The following is an 18,307-nucleotide window of genomic DNA, read 5'->3' as shown; positions in this document are numbered from 1 at the left end:
ATAAGAATCAGGTAAAATAACAGTTGCAATAAATACTGAAAGTGCTATAACTTCTTTGTTTATTATTTTAGTAATATGGTTTAAAATCAACATTTTCTTGAATTTTTAAGTACTTTCGATTGGTAAGGAAAAAAGGATACTTTAGGGGGGCTAACCTAATCATGTGAAAAGGAATTCTAGCTTAAAAGGACATTAAACGGAAATGTGAAGCTTCTCAAGGCCAAAATAATGACATATCAATTTTAAAAATCGGACGTCAAATAACCAAGTTACAACGAAAAAACCTTTTCGGCTGTATTTCGAAGGATCAAAAAAAAAAAAAAAAATTAAAAATAAATTTTCCGAACCCCTCTCAACATAATCTTTAAATTTATTATTAGCAACTTTTTTTTTTGTTTGGGGACCAACCCAGTCTAAAGTACACCTCAGGAGAGTGTTCTTTTCTCACTGCTGTGGGTTGCCACAATGAACTAGATATTAATTGAACTCAATGGAAATGGAGCAAATGCAGATGATGTAGTTATATCACGGGAAATCATAATTGATGCTGTTCAGTAACAAAACTAAAATTTCAACAACCTTCACAAAGTACTTTGGAGTTAAAATAGTTGGCAAGCTTAACTGGAAACCCAACATAGAAAAAAGTGCAGAAAAAGAATAGCAGCAACTGGGACCAGAAGTTCATAATGCGCATATACACAGCATTTGTTAGACACATAGAAACGTGAAGTGTTAGGTCGTGATCGACGGGCGCGCTAAAGATTATCCTGAAAAATGTATGCTAGACCTTCACATTCCTGCCACTGCAACAGAATGAGCCTTAAGACTGAAGGAGTCTTGCCGCAATGGTGTGAGGACACAACTAGTCTTTTCTTAAATTTGACAGTAACCTTGAGGTGAGTTTCGCCTCAAGGACGTACTGAAGAAGCGAAATTGTTAATCTCGCACTATCAATCGGTTTCCCAAACTCAAGTAAAAGTAAGAGAACTGAAAAGATATATTTAGGGTTCTGGCTAATGACCCAACACGCGGAAAGAAAGGTGAGGAGTTTAGAAGTTGTGTCCTTGAAGGTGGGAGCTTCCCGCTGTCCTGTGCGAACGTCCTACTCTGGCTAATATAAGAAGGAAAACCTGCTGGCTGACCTGAAGGATGTCATAAATAAGTAATTAGAAGGATGTCAAGCCTAATAAATTGGTTTGAGAAAGACTGTGTTTTATAAACAAGACAATACCTTCCCCTTCGATCAACGATCAGAATACATCTACCTCGTTTTATTAAACTAAATGAGGTTATACTGAAACAGAGCTCCCACGGGATGCTTTCGTAACGCCATATACACAATGAGGCGGGAGTACTCCCCAAAAAAAAAAGAGAAACGAATGAACCGTTTCCGTTCCCAGAAATCTAGGCGTCCTAACAAACAACTGATATTTGTGAGTGACCACACCTATTACATGGGGCGAAGCACTGCTACAAGAAGACGAACTTCGTTCGACCTTCCAAACTAGCGCCGATCATCCCTCAAGCATTCTTAGAGATATGGAAGTGCTCAAGTACCTTAGGGCAGCGAGCCCCAAAACATCCCCCTCCCCTCTGTCTTTCACCATGCATGTACATATGGTTTATGATACCATGGCGCTTCGTTTGTTATTTTCCTATTCGAAATGCGTGCCATTTATTATGCTTTTGCTGCTATTTAACCATTTGTGACAAGCAAGTGTCCAATTAGCTGTAAGAACCTGTGAACGTTGTTTTTGGTTTATGCGCCATATGGTGCAAAATAATCTTTATTTTGATGTGGACATCTTGAAGCTTTTTTTTTTATAGAATTCTAGAAAAATGGACTTTGCAGTGGTATGGACAGAGTTGGCGTCTTCCTTGCGTCGCTGAGAACTGGTTCTGTAGTTAAAAGAACTACCAGCGGTCCTACAGCGATATCTTTTTATCTATTCCTTTCACCACAGATGCCTAGTTGCGGAATCTTGAAAATTCTCAGGGATGGAAATGAAAAGACAAACATGTCTAAGATCACGATTTCTCTATATTCTGATGGGGGCAAAGGAAATGAAAAGACGAACATTTCTTAGATCACGCTTTCTGTATATTCTGATGGAGGCAAAGGAAGCCTTTTAGATCTGTTTGGGTGATCGAATGATTTTATTAGGGACTTCCGAAGTTAAAAGTGGTGCACATACCTACATATATACACACTCTGTCGATTAGTGGGTTTATGTGTTGGGTGCATTTATTCATAAAATTCTGTTGGACCGAACTGTCTCACCTGGATGAAACAAAAATCACCACGGAGAATTCTCATTCTCCCAATTGCGGCTGTGGTGCTAAGCAAGTCGCTACAGGACCTTGAATAGCGTGCGTTGAGGACATGGCTATCCTAGCAAGACGAAAGTTTTTGAGCACCCTGTGCCATATTCTGCAGAGATAGAAATATAGTAGTTAGTAGGTTCGAATTATGCGGACTGCTTTAAGCAAAATTAGTAATTTTAAGGAAAAGAGCATTGAGACTATGCCTAGTACATATGTATGTACATATATCGATTCGGCGAGCACCGCTGCTTCTGTCTAATAGAGTGGAAGGTTTGGCATTTTAGTGAGCTGGGCATCATGGAATTTTAATATAGAAGGCATAGTTTGAAAGACAACAGCGCAACGGAGAGCGCTCTGGTTTCAATTCGAGATGACATACGTACACTCTGATATTGACCCGAAGATTCGAGCTTCAAATAAATCACACCATTAAATCCAAACATGTTTTTGAGGAAAGATGAGTAATAAGTGGCCACCCGAAAATGCAGGAGCCAACAAATCGCTCCCGCGGAAGTCGGTTTGGTAGTGTTACTTCCAGAGTAGTGGATTCACTTACGGAAAAAGACTGCACTCTTCGGTAACACTCGTTCACTCAGGTGCTTAAGTTTTTAACCCCAATAAAGTAACGCTTAACGCTGCTAGCAATACCACTGTGATTTGTTTATACCACAACTCGTACAAGCACAAAACTCGAAATTGAATTAGACGCGCTTACAACTCTCCGGGGAAGTAATTATTTCAATCAACGAACGATAACTTGCTGACATATGTTGCTTGTACTCTCTTGTTTTTGGTGTATTGCACAACCAACAAAACTCTCATCAATGAAACCACCAAACGGATAGCGGGAATGTGTACATTAGGGTGGGTCGATTTATTAACCGATATACGCCATCAATTTTTCGATAGGATTTGGGCTCAGGAAAAAAAGTTCCACTACCCATATCCAAAAAAATAATTTTCGAGCCTGCGAAATTTCATTTTTTTACTTTTTTTCGACTTTGATTTTTAAGGTTTTTTTCATAACCTACTAAAAAATTTTTATTTGATTGTAAAATTTTCATGTTTTTTGAAAAAACTGTTATCGCTAACGTTTTTAGCTGACATTAGCCGTGTTTTTTTTACACGCGTATACGTTTCGTTTGTGCGTGAAAAAAAGCGCCTATCCTCGCTTACATAATGCTTAGGAGGCCCATCTAGCGGCAGTGGTTAAACAACTAGCTACAGCACAGGGTGTATCGAAAAGCGGAGACACAACCCTCTGTTGTATTTCTGTGGATAACATATAGCTGAATCAGTTGCGATGAATAGTGGACGCGCATAGAATACATAGAATTAGTGTAGAGGGTGAAACATAGACACATATTGACAGATGGTAAATGTCACTTGCTAGCGGAAATGCAGCCAACTTCGCTTTTGCTCTGGTTCCTTCTTCTTCCGGTGAACATCAAAGAGCAAAGTCGAAAAATAATCGACAGCGACAATAAAATCTTAAAATAAATTGTCAATCGTATTATTTTAAAAGACAAGATTTCAGCCTCAGGTGTGGGGTGTTTCCCTACTGCTCCCACATTAATATTTCGCTATTTGAAGATTTTGGAAGAAATAAAAAAACAACTTAACCTATGAAAGAAATGCATAATATACGTTCCAATATGAAAGCAGCAGTCAGCGGTAGTGCTATTCAAAGCAATAAAGCTGGCCAAAAACCTGCATATGTGAAAAATGTAACTGCTGGCTCCGTTTACAGTGTTCCTGGTGCACCCAGTGCTTCAGCAGCCACCGATACCACCTCTGTTCATACCACTGCCACTACCAAATCTGCCGCTGTCGCTACAACCACCACCGCTGCCAATATTATCAATTTTTCCGCTGTTGCTACAATCACCGATGTCAGTACAACCACCACCGCTACCACTACGAATTCCGCTGCTGTCAGTACGATCACCACCAATGCTATTCCAAATGTCATTACTTTTGCTACTGCCGTTTCTGCAACCAATAGGGCTGTTGTAGCTGCTATCCCTGAAATCGACGTTGGTGATGGCTCATTTATGTTTATGGTCGACCGTGTCACTCCTGGCGTTTCAGTGCCCGCTGTTAGCTACAATGCAACCCAAATGGCCCCATCCGATGAGGTAAACCACCTTCAGGAGCAGCTAAAAATTTTGAAACTAAAACGCGAATTAGCAGAGCTGCAATCTCTAGTGCCACAACCAGACATTCATTCTGACATACGCCTCCGTAAATTTATTCATTTTGATGAGCTCGATGCAGCGGTCCCTAAATTTAGTGGTGACAACCATTACGACATGTATAGGTGGTTTTTGCTATTTGGACTACGCCGACGCTAATAATTTTAACGAACGACATAAGTGCTTAGCTCTGAGGCGATGTATGTCTGGCACAGCTAAAGAGTTCGTATTGAATCAAGGGCTTGCAGATTATCCAACACTAAAAACGTTACTATGTGCTATGCTCAAACGCAATTGCTCCCGGCAAGAGGTTTACCGCCAGCTACGAGCCCGTAAATTAAAATCGTCAGAATCTTGCGTGAGTTACGTCGTTGCAATGCAGTCAATCGCCGCACAATCAGACATAGCAGAGCAGGAGTTGGTCGATTTAATCATTGACGGGATCTCGTTCCATAGCAACAGCATAAGCGTTTTATATGGCGCCAACACGATGAGTGACTTAATCCGACGTATGGAGCGGTATAAACAACGGCGGCAGAATGCTACTTTGCGTAGGCCATTGAATACTTCTTCGATACGTACCGAACAAAAGTGGGTGCTTCGGAAGATCTCTCTGCGGTACGCGGTTTTAACTGTTCACGTTTCGGGCACTACCAAAGCAGTTGCTCGAAACCACAGCGGCCAGTCGGATCGTGCTTTACCTGTCACCAGGTTGGACATATGCACGGCGATTGCCCGAAGAAAAAGAGCCAGACGACCAGTGTTGCAGCTATTTCCAGTAATGAATATGATTATCTAGAAACTAAGCAAGAGGTAAGTGTGACCTTTTATGAAAAAAATCGAGGTATATGGTCAGGGTTTACAAATACTATTTCTCTTTTTGATTCCGGCAGTTCAATTAGTATTGTACGGAAATCGATTGCTGAACGATTTCTGAAGCTATCAAATATTGCAAAGCCTATGAAGTTCGTTGGAGTCGGTAGAAGCAGAATTCATTCTTTTGGCACTATACTGTGTGCAGTAAAATTTCAAGAAACTATTAAACACATCAACATACTTGCAGGTCCAGATGAAACATTAACTATACCTTTAATTCTTGGTCGAAACTTTTTGACACAATTTAATATTCACTTAATAAAAGCAAATCTCCCCAGTTCTGAATTTAATAAAGGGGAAAATAATGTATTGAAAATAAATGAATTTAATATAGAGAAATGTAAACCTTATGCATCTGATTCGATTAATTGTAAAGCTGATGATAATTGTGGTAAAGTATCGGTTGATAATAAGGAAATATTAGACAATATGTGTGAGAAATTCGATTAGGAAAATCAGATTGTTCAGATAACGAATATGATTTGTTTGATCTAGCCGTGAGGGATATGGGTGCGATCGATGAAAGTGTAGTCCAGTCAGAGGTAGACATATGACCAGGTTTAAATAAATGTGAACGTGACGCCGTAGCGCCGATCTTAGTTAGCGATTATTTGTACCCCACCTCAGTTGATAAGAAACCCTATGACTATAAAATGGCTATCCGTTCGACTGATAATTCCCCGTTGTATTGCCTACCGAGGCGATTGTCTTTCAAAGATAAGGAAGAGGTGCAAAAGATCACCAATGATCTCCTTGAACGTCAGATAATACGCCCGAGCAGCTCTCCCTATGCTTCGGCCATAGCTTTGGTGAAGAAAAAGAGTGGTGAAACCCGTATGTGTATAGATTATAGGGCTCTCAATAAGAAAACAATTAGGGATAATTTCTCACTACCCCCGATAGAAGACTGCATTGATTATATGTCAGGGAAAAAGTGGTTTACATTTCTTGATTTAAAGGATGGGTTTAATCAACTAGCAATGGAGGAGAGTTCTATTCCACTGACCACTGGGCTGTCAATTTTCAGAGATTCGTTTATAATATCTTTCGGGATCTGATCGATGCTAAGGAAATCTGCGTTTACATTGATGACATATTAATCGCTTCCCGTGGCCTTGAAAGACATATCGAAACCCTTAGGAAACCACTGAGGAGAATTTATGAGAAAAATCTAGAGCTAAAGCGTAGAAAGTGTAAGTTTTGTTACAACATAGTTGAATACTTAGGTTATCGGGTTACCTCATCGGGAATACAACCTTCAGAGTCCCACATTAAAGCAATTGCGAACTATCCAATCCCTAGGAATCAAAAAGAGCTTCGTTCCTGCATCGGATTATTTTCATACTTCCTTTTCGAAGATCGCAAAGCCACTTTTGGATTTATTACGCAAAGATGCTGAATTCAGTTTTTCGGAATACTGTTTAAAAGCCTTTAGGGATTTAAAGGAAATCTTAGTTAATGCACCGTTATTGGCGATTTATGATCGCCATCGTGAAACCCAACTTCATTGTGATGCATGCAGCTTAGGTTTTAGGTCTGTTCTACTACAAAAGCAGGATGATGGAAAGTTCCATCCAATTGCATATTTTTCGAAGACAACTACGCCCGCCGAGTCCAGGTATCATAGCTTCGATCTGGAGACTTTGTCAATCATTTATGCCCTCCGCAGATTCAGAATATATTTAGAGGGTGTGTCATTTAAAATTATCACGGACTGTAATTCACTAACTATGACCTTAAACAAAAAACAAATTAACCCCCGAATCGCCAGATGGGCACTAGAATTGGAAAACTTTGACTAGGAGCGGAACTAGTCTTGGGCACGTAGATGCCCTCAGCAGGAGCCCATTGTCAGGAAAAGAATGCGAGTGCATCACCACCCATACTATAAAACCTGAGTCGTTGCCCAACTATAAAGGTAATAGTGAATATAAAAGCGGAAATAAACAAATTGCTGTCGTAGATTTGGACGATATAGACATTCAGATCCAGATCGCTCAGAATAGGGACAAGAAGCTCAAAGAACTTATGAATAAGTTAGAGAAGGGTGTGGTTGCGGGATATGAACTCGTAGACGGATTGGTATGTCGTAAGGTGGACGAGAAGGTTATGCTTTGCGTTGCTACAGAAATGCAGATAAATGTAATTCGTACCATACATGAAAAAATAGGTCACTTAGGTACAGAAAAGTGCTATAATCAGATACGTGAAACTTATTGGTTCGAAAACATGAAAGATAAGATAAACAAATTCATACAAAATTGTATAAAATGCATTGTCTACTCTGCACCAGCTCGTTCTAATAAGCATAATATGTTTAATATACCCAAAAAGCCTATACCTTTTGACACTCTTCATTTGGACCACTTTGGCCCCCTGCCGGCTATTAAGTCGAAGCGCAAGCACGTACTCGTTGTTATCGATGCTTTCACGAAGTTTGTCAGGTGGTGCCCCGTAAATTGCACTAGTACTAAAGAAGTGTGTTGTTCTCTAGATAAATATAATAGATAATAACTTTATAGCCGCCCCAGGCGTGTCATAACCGATGTTGTTGTTGTTGTTGTAGCAATGCTTCGCCCCACCTAGCAGCCGCGACCGATCACAAATTGTCATCAATATCCTCTAACGGGAGTCCAAGGAAACTTGTCGTTTCAACAGGGGTGGACCATAAGGAAAGGGGTGTTAGAGGCGTTGGTTCCACATTACAATTAAAGAGATGGTTGGTGTCATGTGGGGACACATTGCAAGCGGGGCATACATTTTGTATGTCGGGGTTGATTCTGGATAGGTAAGAGTTTAACCTGTTACAGTATCCAGAACGAAGTTGAGCAAGAGTGACACGCGTTTCCCTGGGGAGTATGCGTTCCTCTTCCGCGAGTTTTGGATACTTTTCTTTAAGTACTGGATTCACCGGGCAATTCCCGGCATAAAGGTCCGACGCCTGTTTATGGAGTTCACCAAGGACCTGCTTGTGTTTTTTCGCTTCATACGGTTGGGTTCTCAGGTGCTATATTTCCTCAAAATGCTTACGGAGATGACTCCTTAAGCCACTAGGCGGTGCTGGTTCATCAATCAGATGTCTGTTGGAATGCTCAGGTTTCTGGGTATTCAACAGGAACTGTTTGATCAGCATCTCAGTTCTCTCCCTGATGGGGAGTATTCTCGCCTCATTATGCAGATGGTGTTCTGGGGACATAAGAAGACAGCCCGTGGCAATTCTGAAAGCAGTATTTTGGCAGGCCTGTAGCTAATTCAAGTGGGTACTTCTTAGGCTAGGCGACCATATGGGTGACGCGTAGCACGTAATCGGCTGGCTAATTGCTTTGTATGTAGTCATGAGCGTTTCTTTATCTTTTCCCCAGGTACTGCCAGCGAGGGATTTGAGGATTTTGTACGGCTCTGAATTCTCGGAACAATTGCGGCTGCGTGCTCACCAAAATGTAGATCCTGATCAAACGTCACACCCAAGATTTTGGGGTGTAGGACAGTCGTTGGCGTAGTGCCATCGACGTGGATGTTCAAAATGGTCGACATTTGGAACGTCCATGTTGTAAATAAGGTCGCGGAAGATTTAGTCGGTGATAATGCCAGGTTTCGCGAGGCGAAAAAACTGGAGAGATCAGGGTGGTAGCCGTTTATTTTATTGCATAGCTCATCGATCTTTGGGCCTGGGCCTGTGGCCATTATTGTGCAGTCATCGGCGTAGGAAACGATTGTGACTTCTTCCAGTGGTGAAGGTAGCTTAGATATGTAGAAATAAAACAAAAGTGGGGATAGGATACCACCCTGTACACCCATTGTTTAATTCTCCTTGGTTTTGATGTTTCGTTTCTGAATTGCACCGATGCCACCCAGATAATTTGCGGTCCACCTTTTAAGACATGGGGGAAGGGTAGACCCTTCCAGGTCTTGCAGTAACGAGCCATGGTTGACCGTATCAAAAGCTTTTGATAGGTCTAGCGCTACGAGTACTGTTCTATGGTGGGTGTATTGATTTAAACCGGAATTTATCTGGGTGCTAATGACATTTAGCGCGGTGGTAGTGCTATGGAGTTTTCTGAAGCCATGCTGATGAGAGGCTAGCTGCAAATTTTCTTGGAAATAAGGGAGCAAAATGGCTTCAAGCGTCTTTGCTACTGGCGATAGGAGAGATATCGGACGATACGACTCTCCTATGTTAGCTGGTTTCCCAGGCTTTAGTAGCGGGACCACCTTGGCCATTTTCCTTTTCTCGGGTATGACAAAGGTGGAAAGAGACAGGTTGAAGACATGCGCTAAATATTTGAAACCCTCTTTCCCTAGGCTTTTAAGCATCGGCATGGCTATGCCGTCTGGGCCCACTGCTTTGGATGGTTTAGCGCGGCCAATGGCGTCCTCAACCTCTTTAGCGGTGATGGTGATTACCCACACCGGTAGAGAGGTTACAACCTCTTAGGTGCTCCTCCCATTTTGCCCGCTTGTGTTCGTCCACAAGCAATCTGATGCGTTGGTTTATATCCCTTATTTGGGGGTCGCCTGGATCAAGCTGTCTTATAAGGTCACGTTCTCTCGCTAAGTTTGCGGCCTCCGTCGGGAAGTGGGGCCGGATTTCGGGAATTCTCCCTGCGGGAATGAAACGTGCCGAGGCGGATTCAATGACCTTACGGAAGGCACGCTTCCCTTGGCGGGCATCAGTCGGGATAGGGAGAGCAGCAAAGCGGTTGTCTGTAAAAGATTTATATTCTTCCCACTTTCCTTTTTTGAAGTTTATGAAAGTGCGTTTTTCGGTGACGATGAAGTCGGCGGTACGCTCGAACGAAATAAGTATAGGCAGGTGGTCGGATGCCAATGTTACCATCGGCTGCAAGTTGACGCAGCTTACGAGTTCTGCGCTCACGATTGAGATATCTGGCGAGCTGTGACAGCTTCCTACCATACGTGTGGGGGCGTCCCCGTTTATTGTGCAGAACGTCGTTTCTTCTATTTCATCCGCCAGCATCTCAGCCGTACTGTCCGCCCACAAGTTTGAATGCCATAGATCGTGATGGGCATTGAAATCGCCTAAGATAATGCGATTGTTGCCAGTGAGTAAGGCTCTGATATTAGGGCGGTATCCACTGGGGCAACAGGTGGCAGGAGGGATGTAGTTGTTGATGATTTCTAGGTTTGCATCGCCTGACCGGACAGATAGGCCTTGACGTTCTAAGACATTGTCCCTGCGGTCGATGCCAGGATCAAATATATAATATTGCACAGAGTGGTGTATGATAAATGCAGGGCCGCCTCCATTTCCGCTCTCGCGGTCTTTCCTGTGGACATTATACCCAGAGCAGGTCTGCAATGCAGATCTTGCTGTGAGTTTAGTCTCTTGAATCGCAGCAATGCGGATGTTATGCCGCTTCATGAAATCGACTATCTTCGTAATCTTCCCAGTTAGTCCATTACAGTTTAACTGCAGAATTCTGAAGTGCCTAAGGGGAGACGCCGCCACTCTGGGGGTAAGTGACGGGTGACTACGCCTGGGTTGTGGAAGGCCAGGACGCAATTGCTGTTGTGGCCCTGGGACTGGGCGTCCTTGGGCAAGCAATGGGGTACCCGGATGATTTGGGTTTGCGACCTGGCAACATGGCGCGATGAAACCCGTCGGGGGGTTTCCGTCGCGGAGACCAGAACATCTAGGAAAGTGGCACCACCCAAGGCAGGAGCTGCATTGGGCGGATGTCGCAAACATATATATTCTGTGCTGGCAAACGGTGCAAAAGGAGGTAGGGACTAAGAGTCTGTTTCCGTGGCCTACACGATTGCTGCCGGAAAAGAGGGGGGGGGGAGGGGAGAAGACGGGGCCAGGGGCTGATGCTCAGCATTGCTACCGACTCTACTACGAAGGTAGTAGTTATGAGTGGTAGCAGCTGTTTGAGTTGTTAGCGCCGTGGGGCGCGAGCAGCAGCGGGTACTTGTTGTGGATTGCTGAGCAGCAGGGCTGCTGGAAGGTAGTGGGGGGGGGGGGGGGCGCTTAGGCGTAGACTACGGGACGCCCTTGGGTGTGAACAGCAAGGAGCCACAAAAGATTTATAAAAGTTACGTGGACGTCGGGTTTTGGGATCAAGCCCAGAACAACCTGTCCGATGCAACCATCCCTTACACGAGACACACTGAACAGAGTATGACCGTCCTAAAAAGATTCTTTTCCGGCAGATGCAGCAAAACCATTTCTCAGGACCGGGGTCAGGAGACGGACCCGGATTGGATTCGATGCCTTCCCGGAGTAAAAGAATATGGAGCAGTCCTGCTGCAAGGAGCTGCTGGGAGGATGACAATTTGTGGAAGGGACGCAACAAATTAAATGGGGTCACACTGAAATGACAGTCCTTGGTCGGGAAAAATCCCGTTCGTCTCCGGTACATAGAACCGACTGCCTTGGGAAGCGTGTCATAACCGATCGAGGTACTTGCTTCACCTCTCTCGAATTTAGTGACTATCTGCTGAAGAGGAACATGGGCTATGTGAAGGTAGCAGTGGCATCGCCACAAGCCAATGGTCAAGTCGAGAGGGTGAATCGTGTTCTAAGGGCCATGTTGAGTATACTTACTGAGTCCACCGAACATGCTGACTGGACTTCACATTTGTCCCAGATAGAATATGTCATGAACACACGAAGCTTGCACCAAGTGAACTGCTGTTTGGAGTAACCCAACGGGGATGTATTGTCGATGAGTTTACGGAACTTTTAAAAGATAAGCTGTCTCCTGAAACTACTAGGGACCTTGATGGAATCCGACAGCGCGCACTAGGAAATATGGAACGATCGCAAGAGTACAATCATCAGTACTTCTTAAAACACAGTGTACCTGCCAAGTCATATTCGATAGATTTTGTTGTAATAAAATACGTAGACACAATGGTAGGAACTAACAAGAAACTTATTCAGAGATATAGGGGTCCATACGTTATACATAAAGTGTTGCCCAACGACCGCTATGTTATAAGAGATATAGAAAATTGTCAACTGACACATTTGCCGTACGACCGCGTTGTCGAAGCCATTAAAATTCGAAAGTGGTGCTTGCCAACTAATATTGTAACCGAATCTCCGCAGTCATCAACAGCTTAAGGCCACACCACCTGAATGAATTGTAAACTGATTGAGGCCGAGATGTAATGTCCTTATATTTATTCTGTCATGTCACCCTTTTTATTATACCATGCTTATTATACCATGCATTTCTGACAGATGGTAAATGTCACTTGCTGGCGGAAATGCAGCCAACTTCGCTTTTGCTCTGATTCCTTCTTCTTTCGGTGAACATCAAAGAGCAAAGTCGAAAAATAATCGACAGCGACGATAAAATCTTAAAATAAATTATCAATCGTATTATTTTAAAAGACAAGATTTCAATGTGAAAAAAAACACAGCTATTTTTGGGTCGGACAGGGTATACATATGAAATCTTTTATTTAGTAGGTCATGAAAAAATCCTTAAAAATCAAGGTCGAAAAAAAAAAATGGAATTTCGCACGCTCGAAAATTATTTTTTTGGGTATGCGTAGTGGAACTTTTTTTCCTGAGCCCAAATCTTATCGAAAAATCGATGGCGCGACATCGGTTAACTTTCGTCCATACAAATCGACCCACCCTAATGTACATACTTAAATACATACACGCTAATGTCATCTGAGTTTTGGGTGTTTAGAAAGTGCTTATTGTTCGCTAGCAAGGAAATGAGCAAAATAAATCAAACACCACGGTAGACTTTTGGTTTTAACACATTTTGTTGTTGCGTTTTATTTGTAGCTGAATTTCAGTTGTGTTATAAATACTTATAATTTTATTAGGCTCCTTTGAGCCGGATATTGCAACAACACTAAAAAATAGTGCACGCAAAAAAATGATAGCAAGAACAAAAGAGAAAAGTAGAAACAGATGAAGCAGTAAACCCTAGCAGTGTGTGTGTGTTTGAGTGTGAAATTCATTTGATTGTCATTTGACACCGCAATAAGGCAATTTTGCGTAAAATTCAGAAGTGGATAAGAGGGGTGAAAAACGGATTTTGCAGACAGACAATGAAAGATCATAGTATGCACATTTATATGTAAGGATATACATACAAGAAAAATAATATGGTGGTTGGTTTCATTTATAACAAGGCATGTCCGCCTTTTACACCACTGCGAACGCGAAGCTCCTCCCCCGGCTAGTTGACAAACCAGTATGGGGAACGTGTAAAAATGGAACATCATGAACTAATGAGAAATTCCTGGATGCTATTTCTTACAGACATTCACGTCGTCTGGATTTATAAACATTTTTTTAAAATTGGCTGTTGCGAGGAATGAAACCACCGATACGGTATATGATTGTGATTTTGAATGCGTGGATCTATTATTCTGATGTAACTTGTAACTTTAATATTACATTCAAGCTGGTAAGCAACATGAACACACAGGAAGCTTTGGCGCCATTGAATATTTACGAGGCAAGAAGCTTTAGCTAATGAAAAATAGATTCATTCAAACCATATCCTCTTGAATTCCTGATTTATGGACGCCATTTCTTTACAAATTAGGTTGAGCTACCAGAAGAAAACAACATGTCAACATCACCAAACTAAAAAGAATCCAGACGGGGCAGATGAACAGAAAGCTTGAACTGCCATGACATTGGCTATTAATAACCGGAACTATTCTGCGTTTATGACCAACATCGGCAACACTTCGAAAGTGATTCCCATGTAAACAACAGAAAGTAACACATCAAGATGTGTGCTGATCAGACTCAGAGCCCGTAGTCTCATCTACGTAGTGAAAAGGTACGCCTCTTGAAATTGACGATACTCAAATCCTCGATTACCTCAGTCAAAGCTGGATGGAGAATTCCATCTCCCAAAGCTCGATGGGGAATTCCATCTCCAAAACAATGGTTGAGAGGCTCGACCGGAGAAGACACCGAGTATCTCTCTCTATCTAGTTATTTCCAGCTCATGTCACACCATTTCGGCGAGCATTCTAGTAATGCTTTATGGACTTGATTGAATATATAAGTCGGCGTCCCTCATAAGAATTGTTTGTGTTTCCAACCTCATCTTAGAGAGAAAGCGAGAGCATGCCGAACCACTGCCGAGGAGATATCCCATTTTAGAAAAAATTCGTAAATAATTTTTAAGTTAGGTGCCCAATCACTTGAGTCAGAGACCTTCGGTTTGGCAGGCAGGAAATTACCAGAAAATTACCAACCAATTGAAAACCACATTTTTATAGAAACATCGATCCAATAATAAATAAATATAATTTAGGTTAAAAAAATAAATCATCAAACCATCGCAAATATTAAAGCGCAATAGCAATAAAAAATCTTAATAAACAACATATAAACCTTTCTTTATTAAACTTCCTTCTCCAGCTTCCGAGTGTTGTAGGTAACATGCACTAGACGCAAACTCTTGCCCACCGTTGCAACAGGACGCATAAAATTATTAATGGTATCAGCCACAGGTTCCAATATGTCACGCAAAGAGGTCAAAATGTTATATACCAAAATCAACGGTGGTTGTAGAAATCCATTGAAGATAACAGTCAACATTGGCTTAATCAAATAATCTGAAGACATATGAAGAAATCCAACAATCAGCGTATTCACCAGCGAATATAGAACAAAGCGATATGCTTGCAATACAAAAGTGACCACAAATGTGACACCAATGTGTAAACTGCCAAAGAACTCCGCCCAAAAACGTGTCGCATAATAAGTAGCGCGTTCGGCCAATACAACGGACAACAGTTGAGGGTGACAATCGGTTGTGCGTAAATATTCAGCACAACCATGTTCAAATGGATAAATTCCAATACGAGTTTCACGTGGTGGTGGTGTAACATCTCGTTTCGGTTGCTGTGTATTCTCATCGGCAGCAGTTTTGCCACATTCCGGCAGATCATTGAAAATTTGATTGCATTTAGGCGTTTTCGGTTTAGAAACAGTGGTACGTGCGGCACGCATGTTATCCAGGGAATGACGCAGTCTCTTAAAGATTGTATTATCACTTGCGCCTTGTTGTGCATGACATGTACAATGACGTGTGGCTGCAGCATTTTCGTGTGCTCTTTGCGGCTCTGTGAAAAGCTTACGTTTGCTCTTCTTCTGTTCACTGCAATATTTTATTGCAGATGCTGGCGTACTTTTCGTGCGACGGGTACGTCTCGTAGCGCTTTTGTAAAGTTGGAATTCGATTTTTGATGGTGTCGGATTTCGTTTGCCTGGATGCCGTGCGGATGCCTCACGTACAGCATGCATTTCATATAGAATTTTGGATTGACTCTCGGTTTCTGTATCAGCTTGTGTCTCATTGGAAAATTTGCTGTACTTCATCTTATGACCATGATGGTCGTGAAAGAGCAGTTGGCCTGTTTCAGTTTCTGTTGAGGACATGGGGGATTGCAGCAAATTCTTGAGTGGTGATTGAAGTTTAGCTGTGACGCCGACATGTTGCACCTCAATGAGGTTTGATTTCGAGTTGGAATTGCGTTCGTGCGGTGTATCGGACATTTCTTATGCGTTTTTCTTCAGCTGCAAACAATTTTTGGTTAAAAATTTTTCTGTTTTTTTTTTCTCTTGTATCTACATATGTATTTAGCTGTCAACGCTTGTACAGTGGGATTGGAAAGTGGTGCGATTCCTCCCACTGTAGAGAAATATGATCTCACTAAATATTTTCATGGTTTTATTCTCACTTGACAGACCTTTACTAACCTAATATAAAAAATGCATCATGCTTTCAGCGCGTTGATTGCGGATTTCATTTAAACGATCGAAGTCCCTACTGGTAAAAGTGAAAAACTTATATTAAACATTCCACATTGCTTCTTTTACTTTTATTGACCTACAATTATTTCGAAAAAGTTCTTGTGTTGCAAAATTGGTTAAATAAGGCAGAGGAGGTATGAATTATGTCTTCCACATTTGGCAGTTACGTGCACTTTGTGCCAAAAAAAAAAAAAAGAATGTAAACAAACGAAAATTCAAAAATCAAAACCAAGCTGTTTTCTAAAAGAAATTATTTAAATATGATGAAAAATGAGCACTGAGCACCCTAAACTCTAATATAGAACAAGTGTGAGGCGATCCCAAAAGTAAAAGCTATATAATTCGAAGCCGAATAGTAATAAAGCCTTTGAAGTCTTATTCAGATTTTCTAAAAACACAAAAATTTTATTAATTTATAATTACATTAGTTCTTAAAGGTGTGTGTCTCCACTAGTATACACTTTCGAAAAAGTGTGTGTCTCCACTATTTCTCCTACGCTATTGCGATGTGTTATTGGCGCTGAGCGTTTTTTAGTCTCAAACGCAGATGTATGTATATGCAAGTAAAACAAACGGCCATGCATTTTCACTGCAAAACTTTTTTTTTTGCCCAGCATGAGTTGCCTTTCCCCACTGTACTTCCTGGCAACTGCAAATACATAAAAGGCGAAACAATTGCGACTGTTCGCGTTAGGTGGCGCTTCCCACGTGAAATAATCACCCTGTCAATCTTGTTCTACCACAATCTGGTGGTTCTCCATGTCAATCTCAAAATAAACCAATTACAGTGGAGGAATTGGTGGACGCAAATTGAAACTCACCAGCAGCAGTGATGCCGATCACATACGCGAAAAGTACCAAAATAATTTGAATGCACAAACATTTATTTTTGCTATAATAGAAGCAAATACTCTTATTATGATATATATTTTATTCCAGAAATGTTATATTTCAGTCAATACATTTCATTTACTTTGCTGTACAATATACAATTGTTGAAAGCCCGACTTCTCCTCGTCGCAGGAAGCCAAGTGAAATTAGGCCGGGTTTTTCAGTGGAATTCAGAATTTATTAACTCTTTGAAAATTTTAATTATTTAATTATTGTTTCGGACACGTTTTGACTAAGATACTTACTTTTGACTTATTTTTGTGGTACATTTTTGTAATTTTTTTTGTTTTCATCATTTTTATGAAATTTACACGATTTTTAGGTTAAGGCACCAATAAATGATGCCAATATGATATGGATAAGTAAAAATATGGTTATAACTATGGCGTTATGACTATGTCAACTTTAACCCGGGCTTTAAACTCATTTAAGTTGGCTGGAGTTTCAACGGAGCACTTACACCTACTGGTTTAAACTCACACTGAAAACCTGGACATTAAAAAACGTTGAATTAATAATTGTATGGCAGTTATCTCGTAAATCAGAAGCTGTTGACAAAGCTTTATACACAAATCCGCCGTAATAGTATTGCAAATTCAGCGCTGCCTTATCTTATCTCCACTTTTGATTTATCAGTTTTGAACGAAGGAAGTTTTTAGAATCTAGAAAATATGAGTTATTTCGTTTTATACACCACTTACCCGATGTCCTTAAGTATTGTAATGTTCATATCTACGCTGATGATGTGCAGTTGTTTACGTGTTGTCCTCGTGATCAAACTAGCTTGTGCATAAGTACCTTAAACCACGATTTGAATCAAATATTTTCATGGGCTACTATGAATGGTTTATGAATAAACCCGAATAAGTCAAAATGTATTGTTATTCATAGAAGGTCTTTTCCCACTAATGATTTAGAGAATGTAGTGTTCGACAATTCCGTTATAGAATACGTAGATACGGCGAAAAACTTTGGTGTAATTTTTAACAAAACATTGACATGGAAAGACCATATTTTTAGAACGGTTGGAAAAGTGTATGGAATGCTTCGTACACTATGGTTAACACAGTATTTCACGCCTTTACACATAAGACTACTTCTGGCTAAAGCGTACTTAATACCTACGATAATCCATGGTTGTGTGATTTACTCAAACTGTGACTATCTGTGCAAGAAAAAACTAAATGTTGTTTACAACAACATTGCTAGATATGTTTATGGGTTGAGAAGACTTGACCACGTATCA

At 41.2% G+C, this 18,307-nt stretch overlaps 2 protein-coding genes across 6 annotated transcripts in view; one reads left to right on the top strand and one right to left on the bottom strand.

The window, feature by feature from the left end:
• Window positions 1-18,307, top strand: part of LOC137254054 (hydroxyacylglutathione hydrolase, mitochondrial-like) — a 141,825-nt gene that overhangs the window by 109,574 nt on the left and 13,944 nt on the right. The window lies entirely within an intron of this gene.
• Window positions 14,755-15,922, bottom strand: LOC137254039 (uncharacterized). Its single transcript, XM_067791716.1, has one exon. The coding sequence runs from the start codon at window positions 15,910-15,912 to the stop codon at window positions 14,755-14,757; it is 1,158 nt and encodes a 385-aa protein (XP_067647817.1). The 5' UTR covers window positions 15,913-15,922.

Source organism: Eurosta solidaginis, chromosome 5 (assembly GCF_040869045.1).
Source record: "Eurosta solidaginis isolate ZX-2024a chromosome 5, ASM4086904v1, whole genome shotgun sequence".
NCBI lineage: Eukaryota > Metazoa > Arthropoda > Insecta > Diptera > Tephritidae > Eurosta > Eurosta solidaginis.
This window is presented reverse-complemented; position numbering and strand designations above follow the sequence as displayed.

Excerpts from the sequence above, each read along its gene's own strand:
- LOC137254039 (XM_067791716.1), bottom strand. The coding sequence starts at position 15,912 with ATGTCCGATACACCGCACGAACGCAATTCCAACTCGAAATCAAACCTC.